The 15,971-nt window shown below is 43.0% G+C and overlaps 1 protein-coding gene across 9 annotated transcripts in view; it reads left to right on the forward strand.

Annotated features, from left to right (window-relative positions):
- The window catches only part of Stox2 (storkhead box 2), a 239,055-nt gene extending 223,394 nt beyond the window's left edge, over nucleotides 1-15,661 (forward strand). For 7 of the 9 annotated variants that reach the window (XM_017600114.3, XM_017600118.3, XM_039094522.2 and 4 more), the window contains 2 exons: nucleotides 1,891-4,156; nucleotides 9,211-15,661. In XM_017600114.3, coding sequence (XP_017455603.1) covers nucleotides 1,891-4,156; nucleotides 9,211-9,406 — 2,462 coding nt within the window. In that variant the 3' untranslated portion in view covers nucleotides 9,407-15,661. Of the gene's footprint in view, nucleotides 1-1,890; nucleotides 4,157-4,306; nucleotides 4,358-9,210 lie in introns of all 9 variants that reach the window. The other 2 variants (XM_017600116.3, NM_001134863.1) reach the window with 2 other exon arrangements.
- Nucleotides 15,662-15,971: the final 310 nt, after the last annotated feature.

The raw sequence follows: 15,971 nt of genomic DNA on the forward strand, positions 1-15,971 counted from the left end.
TATATGTTTTGATCTGATCTGTTTCTAAATTATAGAAGTTTAAATCAATTGTGTAAATACCACCCTTGATGTACCTGACGCTGACAGATGCAGAATATCCAAAGAATAAAGTAAGTAGCTTGCAACCTGGAGAATCTCTGATCTCCTGAGGATTTCTCTCAGCATTCACGCACATACCCTGGAAAGCTGTGTACACCGTGGCACAGTAAGACCTGTATTCCACCTTGGCAATGAAGTTCTAGCAAATGCAGATGTTTGGGTCTTAGTGATCAAACTTATTAGTGTGTGAATGCACCTATTAGGGCTCAACCGTTAGACATTAGGACAGTCACCTCCATCAGCTGACTTTTGCCAATAAGGACAATGTTATCTGTCACTACCACAGTAGACAGTTTCAACATGCAAAGTCGTGGACTTCAAAGCTGCGAGGCATGTTGGAGTGGTCCAGTCCTTTGTGTAGGGTTGAGACCTCATGGTTTTTACCCCTTCCACTTTGGTGTGTCTATTGTTGTTGCCCTTGTTCACCTCATGCTTGGGTAGTCATGCTGAGAATGGGAGAAATGGTGTCTCCCAGGGAAGAGCAACCAATCGTTTACCCAATATCAAAACCAAATATCACCTCTGAAAGCATGCATATGAGTAAGATTATACAGACTGGAAATCTTACAGTAAGTGTAAATATATGCATAAACATATATAATATTATATAATACATTTAATAACAGTGAATAAAAACAGAGAACATGGGTTTGTTTCTTTTTCTCACTTTATTCTCTTTACATCCTGATCGCAGCCCCCTCCTCTCCTCCCAGTCCCACCCTCATACCCTTCCTCTCCTCCATTCCCTCTTCCCCTTCTCCTCTGAGAAGGGAAAGCCTCCCCCCTTGGGTACCAACTGACCCTGGCACATCAAGTTATAGCAGGACTAGGCTCATCCTCTCCCACGGAAGCCAGACAAGACAGCCCAGCTAGGGGAAAGGAGTGCAAAGGGAAGCAACAGAGTCAAAGGGAGCCCCCTGTTCCACTTGTTAGGGAGGCCATATGCACATCTGCTACATATGTGTAGGAGGCCTGGATCCAGCCCATGCATGGTTTTTGGTTGGTGGTTCAGTCTCTGTGAGCCCCCATGGAGGTGATGGATTTGAACAAAGAGCAAAGTGTGGTATACAGAAAGGCTTAGAGGGATGAAAGGAAAGGGAGAAATCATATAATTATAATCTCAAACTTAAAAGAAGTTTTGAAAAGAAGTGGTCAAATCGAGTTGCCCTTTTTTATAAAACGTATAAAAATTAACTTTAAAGTAATTCTATATATGTGTGTATATATGTAAACATTTCAGCCTGTGATATATATATATATATATATATGCATATATATATCATATATACACATACACATGATATTGAGTTGTTTTAACCTCTCTTCCCTGGTGATCTTATTGAAAAAGTATTTTCTGAAAATTTATGTTACTTTTCATCATTTTCCTGTCCTTTACAAAACAGTCTCTCTTCATGATGCTCAAGAAAGGCTTTGTAGCCGTAGCAATATAACTCTCTAACTTCATCTCTCTCTTGCAGCAGTTGCCCAGATGTTGTGGACGGAACTCAAACAAGGTCTCACACATGCTGGGCAAAGAGTCCTTCCGCCATCTCATCCCCAAGCTTCTTCCTGTTTTTAACACCTTTCCCCTCTCTAGGTGGTAATATTCATAGGAGTCAGCAGAGGAAACTGGGATTCACACTAAACATAATAAACACCTTTGAAGCTTGCTTACGTGCCATGAGGTGATACTTCAAATTTGGCAATGTTAATAGGACTCTGAAAATCGGGGGTACACAGCCTGTCTGTCCCTTCCTCTCTCTCACAAGCATCTCTGTTTTTTGCTCTTAGGTGTTCCAACCCCAAGCCAAGAAATTCTACGGCATACCCTAAACACACTGGTACGGGAGAGGAAAATCTATCCGACTCCGGATGGCTATTTCATTGTGACCCCACAGACTTATTTCATTACTCCTTCCCTCATAAGAACTAACAGTAAGTGGTACCACTTGGACGAGAGGGTACCTGACAGGTCTCAGTGTACCTCTCCACAACCAGGAACCATAACGCCCTCTGCCTCAGGCTGTGTCAGGGAAAGGACATTACCCAGAAAGCACTGCGACTCTTGCCACTGCTGCCGAGAAGACATGCACAGCATGCATGCCTCCACTCTGCAGAGGAAGCCCGCCAAGGACTGCAAAGACCCTTACTGCCCTCCTCCGCTGTGCCAGGTGCCACCCACTGATAAAAGCAAAAGTACTATAAATTTCTCTTATAAGACGGAAACTCTCTCTAAACCTAAAGATGGTGAAAAGCAGTCCAAGAAATTCGGCCTTAAGTTATTCCGGCTGAGTTTTAAAAAAGACAAGACCAAACAGCTGGCCAATTTCTCTGCCCAGTTTCCTCCTGAGGAGTGGCCTCTGCGAGACGAGGACACGCCCACGACTATCCCCCGGGAGGTGGAGATGGAGATCATCCGTCGTATCAACCCGGACTTGACGGTGGAAAATGTCATGAGGCACACTGCACTGATGAAGAAACTTGAAGAAGAAAAAGCTCACCGGAGCAAAGCCGGGTCCTCCGCCCACCACAGTGGAAGGAGTAAAAAGAGCCGGACTCACCGAAAGTCCCACGGGAAGTCTCGGTCACACAGCAAGACTCGAGTGTCCAAAGGAGATCCTTCGGATGGCTCGCATCTGGATATCCCTGGTGAGAGGGAGTATGAATTTTGCGACCCTCTAACCAGGGCCCCCAGAGAGGGCTGCTTCATCATTGAACACAAAGGAGACAACTTCATCATGCACAGCAACACGAACGTGATCGAGTCCCATTTCCCCATGACGCCAGAATGGGATGTGTCTGGCGAACTGGCCAAAAGGAGAACGGAGATGCCCTTTCCCGAACCTTCCAGGGGAAGCTCCCACTCCAAAGTGCACCGAAGCCACAGCCATACCCAGGACCGGAGGTCCAGGAATGAGAGGTCCAACAAGGCCAAGGAGAGATCCAGGTCAATGGATAACTCCAAAGGCCCCCTGGGCGCTTCTTCTCTCGGGACTCCGGAAGACCTGGCTGAAGGCTGCAGCCAAGATGACCAAACAGCCAGCCAATCATACATTGACGACAGTACGTTAAGGCCTGCGCAAACGATTGGTCATCAAAGGGCTCATATTCCTTCTGCCAGCTATAAAGAGGTGTGCATTCCAGAAATAGTTGGTGGCAGCAAGGAACCTTCTAGTGCTTGTAGCCTTTTGGAGCCAGGCAAATCCCCTGAGAGTATGCCGTCTTATGGGGAACTCAGCCCTTGCCCGGCAAAAACAGCTGTGGATGACTATTTTCAGTGCAACACTTCTAGTGAGACTGTGCTCACAGCACCGTCTCCTTTAGGGAAGAATAAGGAGGACCACGACACTTTGACCTTGGTGGAGGGGGTAAAAAAGCTGTCTCCATCTGAGAGGCAGACCCCCCACTCTTCCAGGGATCCTGTTGGGCACAAGGAGGAGTCACCAAAAGGGCCAGGTGGGGGCCCTGCAGCTTCTGGTGGTGTGGCAGAGGGGTTGGCCAATGGCCGTCTTGTCCAACATCATAGTGCAGAACCCAGCAACTTGGACAAAAGGAAAGAAATATTCAGCAAAGACACACTGTTCAAACCTCTACACAGCACCTTGTCTGTAAACAGCTATCACAAATCCAGCTTGTCCCTCCTCAAATCTCACCCGAAGTCACCTGCTGACACACTGCCAGGCCGATGTGAGAAAATGGAACCTTCCCTTGGGACGTCTGCGGCCCAAGCCATGCCTCCGTCCCAGCGTCAGCAGGAGCCTGGAGGGAACCAGGAGGCCTCCTTTGACTATTACAACGTCTCCGACGACGACGACTCTGAGGAAGGGGCCAACAAAAACACAGAGGAGGAGAAAAACAGAGATGATGTGGGCACCATGCAGTGGCTCCTCGAGAGGGAGAAGGAAAGAGACTTGCAGAGGAAGTTTGAGAAGAACCTCACCCTCCTCGCCCCAAAGGAAACCGATAGCAGCAGCAACCAGAGAGCCACCCACTCAGCCCGGCTCGACAGCATGGACAGTAGCAGCATCACCGTGGACAGCGGATTCAACTCCCCACGGTAGGGCGAGCTGTCCTTCTATATGCGCGTACACCCGCCAGGGCCCGGGGCTTTATGCAGATAACTGGTTTCACAGTCTCGGATTGTGAATGAGGGCTGTGAGTTGCATGACTTGTGTTGTTAACAGCCTGTTTCTAACTTCTTTTTCAGGAATTGAAAAAAAAAAGTTTCTGCAGCTGTAGAGATCACCAATCTGGACTGGTGGGTTGGTTTCTTCCCTAAAGCTTGCACCAGAGTCTAATCTGACCACACATCCCAGTGGTTTTCTTCTATTGTATTGACAACCAGGAGAAGGGATTTTTCTTTTTTAAGTCCTTCAGAAAACAAAAAAGTAATGTCGTGAGTAGGATGAAGATAGTCAGTTGGAAGAAAGCGGTGGGAAGCAGTTTGGTGCTAAGGCAATGGATCCTTTAATGAGGGAAATAGTAATGGGTTTTACAATCTTTCCAAGGGATCCAGGAGTTCGATATCACTTTAATTCCTATCCTGGTGCGTGGTTTGTTCTACTTGTTTAGATGTCTTCTTCCACCTCTGTGTGGACAGAGACACGGAAGCTTGTTCCTTTCCCAAAAGTTAGCGACCTCAGCTCTGTTAGGTCCAAACAGTTGCCCGCACTTCTATCCCCGAGCTGTAGAACGGATACTGTCTGTGTGGACACTGCCCTTTAGTGTCCTGATAATTCAGCAGTACTGACAGTGCTGAGTGTACAAAACCTGACGGCGGTCTCCCACGCACAGACATTGTTTAGAGGTGACACACACGCCCAGGGATGTTACACTTCCTGTTTTCCTCCATAACTCTTTTCTTCTCATTAAACAGCGACTTGGAATCTAAATCTTGCTTCTAAATCCTGCTCCAGATTGGTGACTCTTAAGATGTAGAAATACTCCTGAGAGATGAACACATCTTCATCTCCAATTCCCAAGATCTTATACTATTTATAATCACAGGAAGTACCCACATCGGTCCTTCATTCATTCACTTACGCTATGCAGAATTATAATGAACGTAGTTGTGATCGTTTCACCCTATTTCTGGGTATCTTGGGGACACATTATCCCAAGATCAGACATGGGAATTTTGATAGTGTTAATTCCATAATTAGGCATTTGCTATTTCTTAAAGAACCAGCTCTTGACTTGTTATTATTTTTAGTCATGAAGCCGTGTTTTCCAAGCTAACACATAAATAGACATTCTGATGTCTTAACAGACATCTATCAGAGCTGGAACTCAGGTAAACAGCAAGGGAGTCCAGGAGCTCAGGTCTGCCCTGGGACCTTAAGGATCTTGAGAAATTCCAGGAAGCAGTGGCCCTGGTCTTTGTAAAGAAAATGTTTTGTTAAATATATTTTTTCTCCTCCCTATACAGATTTTATTTTCTAGTTGATTTTCTCTATTCTCATCCATCTGTTTTCCTGTTCTACCCTTTTTCCTCTCTTGAAAAATCCTAACAGGAGGAACCAGATCATTGAAGGTCTGTGATAAAACTTAAAAGACAGTGCTGGTGAAAAGATGGCTTTCTTGCTTGTGTCTTTATGTCCATTTGTGTACCGTTTAGACTCCTTTGCCTGATGCCTTCCTTACTCTACATTCAAGCCCTTCACACTTCCCCCTCAGCACCTGGACTTAGGCAGTAAACGGTGGTACTCCCAAGACTGTTTTGAAGGAGATGGTGGGAGTGAGTGGGTTCCAACCCAAAGCCTTTTATAATATTAAAACTTTTGTTTGTTTAGGAGTAAAAAGACATAATCATGAGATAGTTGAACCATTATCTTCACAGAGTGTATTATCATGAAACATGGACTGTGTGACAGAATTCGTAAGTAGGGTTACTTCTGGAAGCTTATTTTTGTTTTTCAAGTAAGGTACTTAAAAGTTAAATACCTTGTCACTGTAGAAGGAAAAGTTCATTCTGAAGAGAGAGAACCTTTCCCCACCATCCATGGGTCTGTCTATTAACACCTAATTGGATTTCCTTTCCTGGAACATGTGGAACTCCCATAAACTTTAAGCAGAAAATGTATATGAGAATTCCTAATTTTACTGTTTTATATTTAAGATCCTTTGGTTGGAAGCTTACTTTCTATACACTTCTCTAGGGTCACCAAGTCACCTTCCTAATGCATGAAAGGATATGAAAAGAACATACTGGGCTTCCAGAGTTTTCAACTTGAGTGTGTTATTCCAGTGAAATTACACTGTCATGTGGCCGCTGTGCCATTACTGTGAGGAATGAATTTGAAGTAGACCATTCATGGGGATCTTCCCTTAAAGTAATTCATTGAGCAATAATGATTATCCCAAGAAAAAATGGTTTCTCTGTCTATATTTGAAGGCTTTAATGCTTACCCGGAAGTTATGGTTAGCTATGTTTCTAGTCCAGTTTGTGGAAACTAAAGAATATTACAACACACACGAAACTGGAACTGTGCAGTGAAAAGTAAAGTAATATTTAAAATAAAAAGTCTTGACATGAAAAGATCACTGTTTCAAATATGAGACTTCCCCATCTGGCTGAACAACATTCACACAAATACCAGAGAGACTGGAGGCATCCATGGGCATGTGCCCTGGAAAGCCATGTGCAAGAAAGAGGATGAACAGCAGAACCACTTTGTGAATCTTCCACCTAGGAAATCCTAAACACCACCCCACTCCGCCTTGAGACAGAGTCATTCTACATAGTTATGACCATCCTGGAACTCACTACATAGACCAGGCTGGCCTCAAACTCATGATATCTACCTGCCCTGCCTCCCAAGTGCTGGGATTAAAGATGTGTCCCACCACTCCTGGCCTAAATAGCTCATTTTAAAACGTTGTGTTCCATTTGCTTTTTTTTTCAAAATTAAATTTGAGAAATGTTTTTATTAGTAAAAAGCTATCTGTTAGATTTTCCTTAGTATATCCAGACCCCTTTATATCAGCATCACAAACTACACTCCTGGCCACAGCTGTAATGAAATCTCTTCTTTGCAGAAACAGGAGTATTGTGTCTATTTATCCCTATGAACGCATTAGATGCAGCTCAGAGGTGATCAAGGGCATCTTATTCCAGAGACATAACTAATGTGTCATGTTGGAACAATTTATGTCTCCAGTCCCAAGCGCATTGTCTGGAATTCAACAGGCACACAATAAATGTTAAGTTGTTTTGGACCTTACAATTCATTTTCCCATAAACAAATGTCACTAGTGATAGCGTCCCAACCCAATCCACAGTAGTTGTTACACTGATTATATGATGGATGTGTAACAGAAATGGCACCTTCCTAGCTTTCTAAGGTGCCACTTATTTCTTCTTCACAGTCACTCTTAAGTAGGTAAGTCATAGCACAGTTCTCCACTATTGACATGAGGAAGTTAGATGCTGTTAAGAGTTATTACCATGGACTAATGAGATGACTTACTGCATAAAAGACACTTACCACCAAACCTGACACCTCAGGTTGATCCCAGGATCCATATGGTGGAAGACCAGAATCGACTTCCACGAGTTATCCTTTGTTCTCTGCAGACGCATCATGGGGCATGTGCGCACACAACACACACACACACACACACACACACACACACACACACACACACACACCATTGTTTTTTTAAAAATGGCTACCATGATTAAAAGTGCAGTGAATGGAATGCACCATTAAATCAATCTTTGGGATGCAACATGTTCTTTGCCCTTCATCCTTCCTCCACTGACCCCACACCTCAGTCACAGCTCTGGAAAACTACTGATGGATTTTCTGGGGAAAGAGGTCAGGCAGGTAAGTAGGTAAGCCTTCAATCCTCAGTGGCATTTTGGAGTACTCTTTATACGTGCCTATGCTAGCAAAGGCTGAATGGAAGAGCTTGACTTAACTCTTTAAACACAGTGATCCTCTCCATCCAAAATGGAGTACTGGGGCTTTTGTTGTTTGTTTGGTAGTGAACATATGACCATTCAAACAATTAATTCTTGGCTTTTTGATGATGCAAACTTGAGGTGCTAAGGGTTCAGTGCTAAGGTCCCAGTCAGGATTCGCCGCTAAGGGAAGAGATGTCTAGACTATCTGATAACTAGGTTTAGCTGGCTTAGATTAGGTATGGAGATCATCTCTTCAAACATGTTTTAACCTTTGAATCCTGCCAGTGGGGTGGGCATTTTGAGAATAATTCTGGTTGTTTTGCTCTATGTAAGGAGGTGAACATTTTTAAAGTCACTTTGAGGGCCTTGAATAGAGAACCTTTTCCCTCCCTTTCAGCCCAGCTTGAGTGATCTCGTTCTGCACTTTTCAAACATGAACGTTTTAAGTCTCCTATAGCAATGAAATCAATTCAAGTATTTCTGATTTAGAAAACTTAAACGGAATTAATGAAGTTTTGAAATCACCTCATCCTTAAGAAATAAAAATATTTCTACCAAAGGGAGGCAGGAATGAATTGCAGCTTCACAAATAAATGGGAGAGGGGAGATAAAACATTTTTTAAGTGAACATATAATTACGTTTTAACTGGAGTGTTAAGATGGAGATGGCGGTATAAAGTATTTACAAATGGTTTCATTCCTGTTTGTGTGGCAAAGTCAGCTAGTGGCACGCTTGAAGTCCATCCGCCAAATTAACATCTAATTGAAAGCAAACAAAAGGAATGGAATCTTTCAGTACAATTAGGAGCTTTTCCAAGAGCCATGATGTCTGTGAATTCCCAGTTTTTAGCGAAGTCATCACACAGGCATGGCATGTGTAGTCGTTATTAAAGCCAGTGTGGTCGCCATCTCACACATCACATTTTGAAGTAATTTTCTTGAAAATAACGAACAGTGGAAACCGTTTCAAACCACATTTGGTAGTCAGAAACCAGGTGTGCTGCGGTTCATGTCTCACAGGAGTCCAGAGTCTGGGCTGGATGAACTCATGCAGGTAATCATGGAGATGCGTGGTGATAGGACATCACGAACCGACAGAGGAAATCTTAGCTCCGTCCCTTGGTCTTCCTTCCTTCAGGGGCTCAACATATAATTGTTTATGTTGAAAGCAAAACCAAAACCAACCCTTTTTACTCTTTTAGCACTCGGGAAAGCCTGGCTTCCAACACATCAAGCATTGTTGAAAGCAACCGCCGTCAGAATCCTGCTTTGAGTCCGGCCCATGGCGGAGCTGGTCCAACCTTCAACTTCCGCGCCAGTACGGATCCCCCGACCAGCGAAGCTGAGAAATTACAGAAACCTTCCAACTGCTTGCAAGCTTCTGTTACTAGTGTATGATTGTCCTTCTGCCTCAGATCTTCTGTCTCATTCGATACAGCAACGTTTACGACGATTGGGACTGATGTTTACATCTCTTCAAAGGCAAACATCTCAAGCACAGGTTGGGGGTTACTTGAGCTGTGCTGCTAAGTAGGCTAGGGCAAAAAAAAAAATCTTCATTTCAGAGTATTGCTTTTCACATGTATGGCTCTGTAGCTACCAAATAGCAGTATGGGAGATACGTACACTTCCGCTTCACTAATTGTATCTGAGCACACATAGGAAAGTCTAAACACTGTAAGTGGAACATGCATTTTTCGATGTCATACAGTTGCCAATTCCATTCTGAAAATGCCACAGAGATGTGTTGCTCCCTGCCGGCCTACGGGGTACGGGCCGTGGGACTCATCCTTGATAACCCCGCCCCCTCAAACCCCCGCCCCCTCAAAAAAAAGCCAAGCCGCCACAAAATGTAAATGTAGGGGTGTGTCCATTGTGAGAAAAAACAGTGCCAAACTGGGCAGAAGGGACCCCAGCCCTTTATGTGTGAGTCCTTTAAAGTACCAGTCATTTTTCACTGTGAGTTTTCACGACACTCTTGCAGGAGCCCATGGAAGTGGGTCAGAGGTCCCAATGGAAGTTGTTGGGGTATTTGTTTTTACTGTTTTCCAGCTCACTAAATGCTTGTCTTGAGTTTTTTGTTTTTTTAACCTTCCCTAATCACAAACAGGAATATAGGCCTTTGAGGTGGACAAAGGAAAGGAAATGCGGTCTCATGGGGGCACAGCACTGAGTGCTGGAGAAGGGTGTGTGGATGACCAGGAGGGATGAATCAGATACTGGAGAAGGATGCTTCCCTCCTTGGGACACTTAGGATGATCGAGCTGACTATATTAGATGCGGTGATTAATCTGTTGGGAAGTAAAATGTTCTTTATGATACAAATGAAGAATGTGGCCCGAGGGTGTTATTCTTTCTAATGGAAGGGACATAAATCTATTTTATGTAGTTTTAAATAGAATGCCTAAATTAGGCTGTGGAGATGATTTTTAGTGGTTGTAGGAAAAGAGCAAATTTAGGGAGAGTTAAACTTCAGGCCTTTTATTCCTGGGAAGATATCTATAGAGACAACATTTAAAGTAATTTTTGATTAGAAATATACATGGGCCCATGTAATGAACAGCAGAATGTCCTCATTCTGCTGGCGTGGTATATTCTTAATTTGTACTCCCCTAAAGTGTATCAGAATGACACTTATGCATTCATGAACTATGCCAGAGTAATGTTTACAGATACTTTGTAGTGATTTCAGGAGGCGCCTTTTGGGTGGACATCATCTTTGCAATGACTTCTCCAAGCTCTGCTTTGGTTTAAGACGTCATGCTCAGTATCCCAAGGCTTTGCAGGAGGGGGACCACTAACCATTACACTTCAGTCCTACCAGAAAGGCTCTCTTCAAAAGTCCCTTGATCTTATTTTCTGAGACGCGTGGCATACCTCTGTAGGTTCTGAAAATCTTATCTGCACGTGGGTTAGGTCTGATCTCAGAAAATGGTCTGAAACAAAATTACATTCAGTTGAGTGTCAAATGATTTTTGGAGCCATATGCTTTAATGAATTTATAGATAAATAACTTAAAAATCAGTATAAAATATTTTCACTCAAGATTTCAGCAATGAGCATAAGTTTGTGAGCTACTTCTTTTTCTGTGTCAGGCTGAATCACTAGCAAGGTGTCTAAGGGAGCACAGTCATATGAAGCAGTTGGAAACATGTACATTCATTTTGTCTGCTATTTGGAAGTTGTACTATTGGGTCAAACTGGGCTCCTTAAGCTTGGTATAAATTTCTTTTTCTTGCTTATTGTAATGAAGCTTAAGCACAGTTCTCAGTATACTGCTACATTGTTGAAATGCTTAAGGGAATTGGCTTCGAATCCCATACTCTACTTCCTCCTGGCATGCCTCAGTTGTTCAGAAGCACATTGTTTCTCTGATTACTTAAGTAATGTCCAGAAAGAGCAACCATGTATCTGATTACTACATAGTCTGTTTGCTTAAGGAGCCGTACACCATAAGATTCCTGGATCTGGTCTAAATCAATTTGCCCCCCCCACCCCGCGCCCTAAAAAAACCTGCTCTGAAACTTTTGGCATACTCAGTTCATAAATAACAGAACTGTTAAAACAATACACTAATCTCTGATTGACCTCTGAACATAGTAGCCATTGAAAGAATTGAGTGCCGTGCGAGCAGGAGAGGACATAATTATGTTTTAAGCGAAGCTTTAAAATATGCATTTTTGATAGTTCACCAAAAACAGGTTTACAGAAGACATTTTCCAAACAAAATGTGTACACTATTTGCCTAATCACTATGGAGTACAAGATTTAAAAAAATAATAAGTGGATAAGCAAAAGAACTTCCCTTAGACCAGCAGCCATTAGCACTGAACGATGGGCTTTAAAGATGATGTAACACATACACAGACATTCCGTGGAGAAACACTCTCGTCTGAATCTAATCTGGATTCTTGAATGGAGAGGCATTGGTGGTAGGAGGCACATGGCAGTGTGATGCGTACATGTGTCTAAGATGGTCTCCTCAAAATGGTGAGACTCTTTGACTCTCACAGCCTCGAGACTCTCTCCAGGCTTCGTCAGTTTTCTCCACTGGAACCATAGCTCTGTGTTCTGTGACGGCATGTCTAGTTTTAGAGTTTATCAACGGAAAGGTTTACAAAACTGAATCTGGTTGAATCTCTGTGAGGCATTCAACTTTAAAGGGTCAACACATCTGTCGGCATTTTGCACACGTATGTATTATTATGATACAGCATATTACTTTATGGTAATTTTTATTTTTTACATATAACTACCTCCATGAATTTGATGAAATGGCAGCAGTGTGTTTAAGTGTGTTCTTCAGAAAAAGCAATGTTGCAAACGTGTTTCAGCGGTAGGCCATGGCGTGGCGTGTGTGTCGGTGACTTACCCATTGGACTCATGACCTTTTCATTGCCGTGATTTTCTTTCACAACATTCTTTGGCTCCCAACTGTAAGCCTGTTGTCCTCTTTTTCTCTCTCCCTTCTCCCCCATGAAAGCACATTTGATTTGTTACAAATGAACGAACATTTTAAAATTACTGTCTTCCCTGCTTCTACACGCTCACTATTAGAGAAAAAAAAAAGTCTTCTCTGGCAAAGAGCCACTTGGTAAACATTTAGGAAGTTATTAATTCCTATAGAAATTACATTGAATTGTTAGGGTGTTTTTTTCCCCAGTAACAAAAGATATGTGAAAATTTTGGACTGCCAACTTGAAGCACTTTGGGCCTCTCTGCCTCTATGCTACCCTATGGAGCCCAAACTTTTTTTTATTAAAAGAACTGTGCCATGCATTCTGAGATGTCTGTTAAGTAATTTGTCTACCCTTTGATTGCACATCTCAGGAGACTTTAATGAGTGCAAGAATAGGGTGTGTGTGCACCCAATAGAGAAAACCAATGTGAGAGCTGAAATGGGAGTAGCCGGGTAGAAATAAGAAATGCCGGTGTCTTTGATGTTGGAGAATTCAAGTTCAGGAAATATGAATGGAAAGAGAATGTGGAGGAGCAGTGATTTGAACACCAGCTGTTCCTAAATGTCTCTTTTCTGAGAACTCAGCCAATATTGTTACAATGTCACCAAGACAGGAAAGGCAGTAAGGACAGAAGAACATAGTTTCTCTTTTAGGTTAGCATAGCTTTGTAAAGTCCTACCTAGGATTATCCACTGGTCACCACAAAGTGTACTTGAAGATAAAGTTTGTAACTTCAGTGATAGGCACAGTTCTCACAAAACCATTTGGGAGGGGTAGCGTTCTGAGCTTGCACTAACAACCAACGACTGGTAATGTTCTGCAGCTCATCTGGCGATCTCAAAGTGCTTCCGAGGCATTAGGCGTACAATTGCAGGGCAGGTCCAGTTTCTCATACCCAGGCTTGACAGGAGCAAACAAATGGAGTGTCTTGAGATCACCCATAAACACAATGGCAGCTCTCAGTGACCTATTTTCTATCTGTTTGATAGGCCATGGTGAGAAATCACTAAGATGCTATTTTTATGATGTGTGCTAATAAAGAAAACAAATACAGCTTGACACCTTGTCCATTTCATTCAAAGAGGTATGGGTGTTTGGAATCTCAGCACCTCAGCACCCCTTACTGGTATTGAGTTATGACGTGGGAGAGGAGCAAATCCACACCAATGCCACTGTCATCCAAAGCCAGTCCAGGCATCCACCTTTGTTTACAGCTCCTTATTAGGTCCCTGTCATATCTGTGTTAAAACAAAACCCCATCTCCAGGAACATTGGCTGCTCCAGGCAGTGGAAGGTGCTGAAACAGTTGTGTTTTTTTTCTCTTAATTTTCCTTTAAAATATTCATCAAGCACTCCTCACAGTGTTCAGCAACATACCACTCACTACGTTATATCAAGCCCTGCTTCGTAGAATCTGGGAAGCTGATCCAGTTCCAAGAGTTTTGTCAAATTATGAGATAGAAGGTCTTTGACTTCTGCTTTCTCCTTTCCCACAGACCAGACCCACACCCAACTAGCAGTGCAGTGCAGACCACAGTAGACTCGAAGTGGTGCTTCCTCCCCCGACCCCCGACCCCCATCCATTGTCAAAGCCATCCAATAATGTCCTGTGAGCGAGGGACTCTTTGGCCCGTGTTTAAGGCTTGGGGAAATTAGAAACAAGAAAAATGAATGCAAAAAGCCATGGGAGGCATTGGTTTCCTTTGGGCTAGTTAAACATGGTGGCAAGGGATTGCTATTGTATGAGCTTTGCCAAGAAATACAAAAGACTCAGCCATCACCCCATCCTTCTCGAAGAAGGTTTTATAGTATTAATGATACAAGTGATATTTTCCCATGGAGTTTTCCTTAGGATACATTTCATAAATTATACACATGAGACATTTTAGCATTAGATCTCATGTGTTTGCCAAAGGTACTGGCTTCTCCCTGGCTTGGAGTCCATCCTCTTGTCTTGCATCAGCAACGCAGAGGGGCTCCTCGGTGATGGCTTCTAGAATACATATGCCTGTGTCTTTATTGTTGTGCACAGGCTTAACATTTGCAAAATTGAGAATTCGGCAAAGCTCCAGGGGAACTAAGCGGTCTTGTGATTGTATGCAGGCAGTCAGAGGCCTTTAATGGCTCATTGTCGGCTTCACTTGTGAACACATACACCCTCCCGACTAGGAAAAGGGTGTTTCCAGGTGAGGTACCAATGGCTTGGAAAGGCAGAAATGGAAGGTTAGAGCTTGGCTGGTCCTTGTGCACCTGCCTACCTCCCTGTCCAAAGGCTGACCTTGGTACCCGCCCCCCCCCCATTCCCCTTCTCTCACCCCAAAAGAGGTACCAAATCTGAGACCCGAGCTCTCCTTCAATCCCAGTCCTCTACAGCTCCAGGACCTTCATATAGAACATTCTCGACAGCCCCGCCTTCCTTTCCTCTGAGCGTTACCCTCTCCGCCTCCCCACCACCACCAGATACCTACCCCACCACCACTCTTTCCACATTGGAAGAACAGAATACTGTGTAGTATTGTGCACGCATGCCAGTTAGGAGTAGAACTGCCCTAGGGTCACCTTCACATCAGTGTCAACAGCTACAAACATAAAGTCCTTAGAGCAGTCACATCCATACTCTCTGGAAGAGAATTCAATTTGACCATCTAAGTTCCAAGGGATCGTGGCTCTGCGGGCGTCTTTCTCTGTGTGGCTGACTGTGACTATTACATTAGGGTCAGTGAGCTAAGAAGTACGTGTGGGATTCACTGTGTTAGGAAGGAGTTTTGCAGCCAAGACTGCCTTGAATAAAAATGTTTTTGCACTGAAAAAAAAAAACTTTAAATGACTTGGTCTCTGGTTGCTGTAAAGGTCATCCAAGATGGATGTTCTGTTTATATTGTATAGTATTTCATAAGAAATAACTGCAGTTCATGAAACGTCTTCCCTAATGTTACTGATTTCTAACAGCACATTTGTAACATGGTTTTTATCGTGTCCGTGTACCATACTGTAAATGATGATTCCTTGTCATGCTTAGTATAATAAGTTAAAAGGAAAAAAAAAAAGGACAGGGATTTTTGTAAGTCTATATTTGAAAGTCCCTCCATATGGTAATATTGTGTTCATGTTGTTTATGTAGTGTTGTGTGAAATATCCATTTTGGATTGTGTTACTTTTTAAGATATTAAATAACATTTGGTTATATGTGTAAGTGGATTTTCTTTTTTGGTACTGGAGAGATAAATTATTTAGACGAGGTCAGTTTCTCTCTCTAATTGATGTGATTTTTGTAACAGAGTTTCTGTTGCGCATTTTTTATTACAGTTTTTAAATTGAAAACCAAACATTGAGTTCCTGTATCAAAATTCTTTCCCTGTGGCTTTTGAGAAGATCCCATTCGGGGGTGGATTTAACACAGAGCAATTGTTAGAGCTGCCGTGTGGTCCCATTTTGTATGAAATTATAGAGAAACGTGGTTCTTTGAGGGAATTTCTCTTTTTAAACCACTCATTTCGAAACTC

This window comes from Rattus norvegicus, chromosome 16 (genome assembly GCF_036323735.1).
Source record: "Rattus norvegicus strain BN/NHsdMcwi chromosome 16, GRCr8, whole genome shotgun sequence".
Lineage (NCBI taxonomy): Eukaryota > Metazoa > Chordata > Mammalia > Rodentia > Muridae > Rattus > Rattus norvegicus.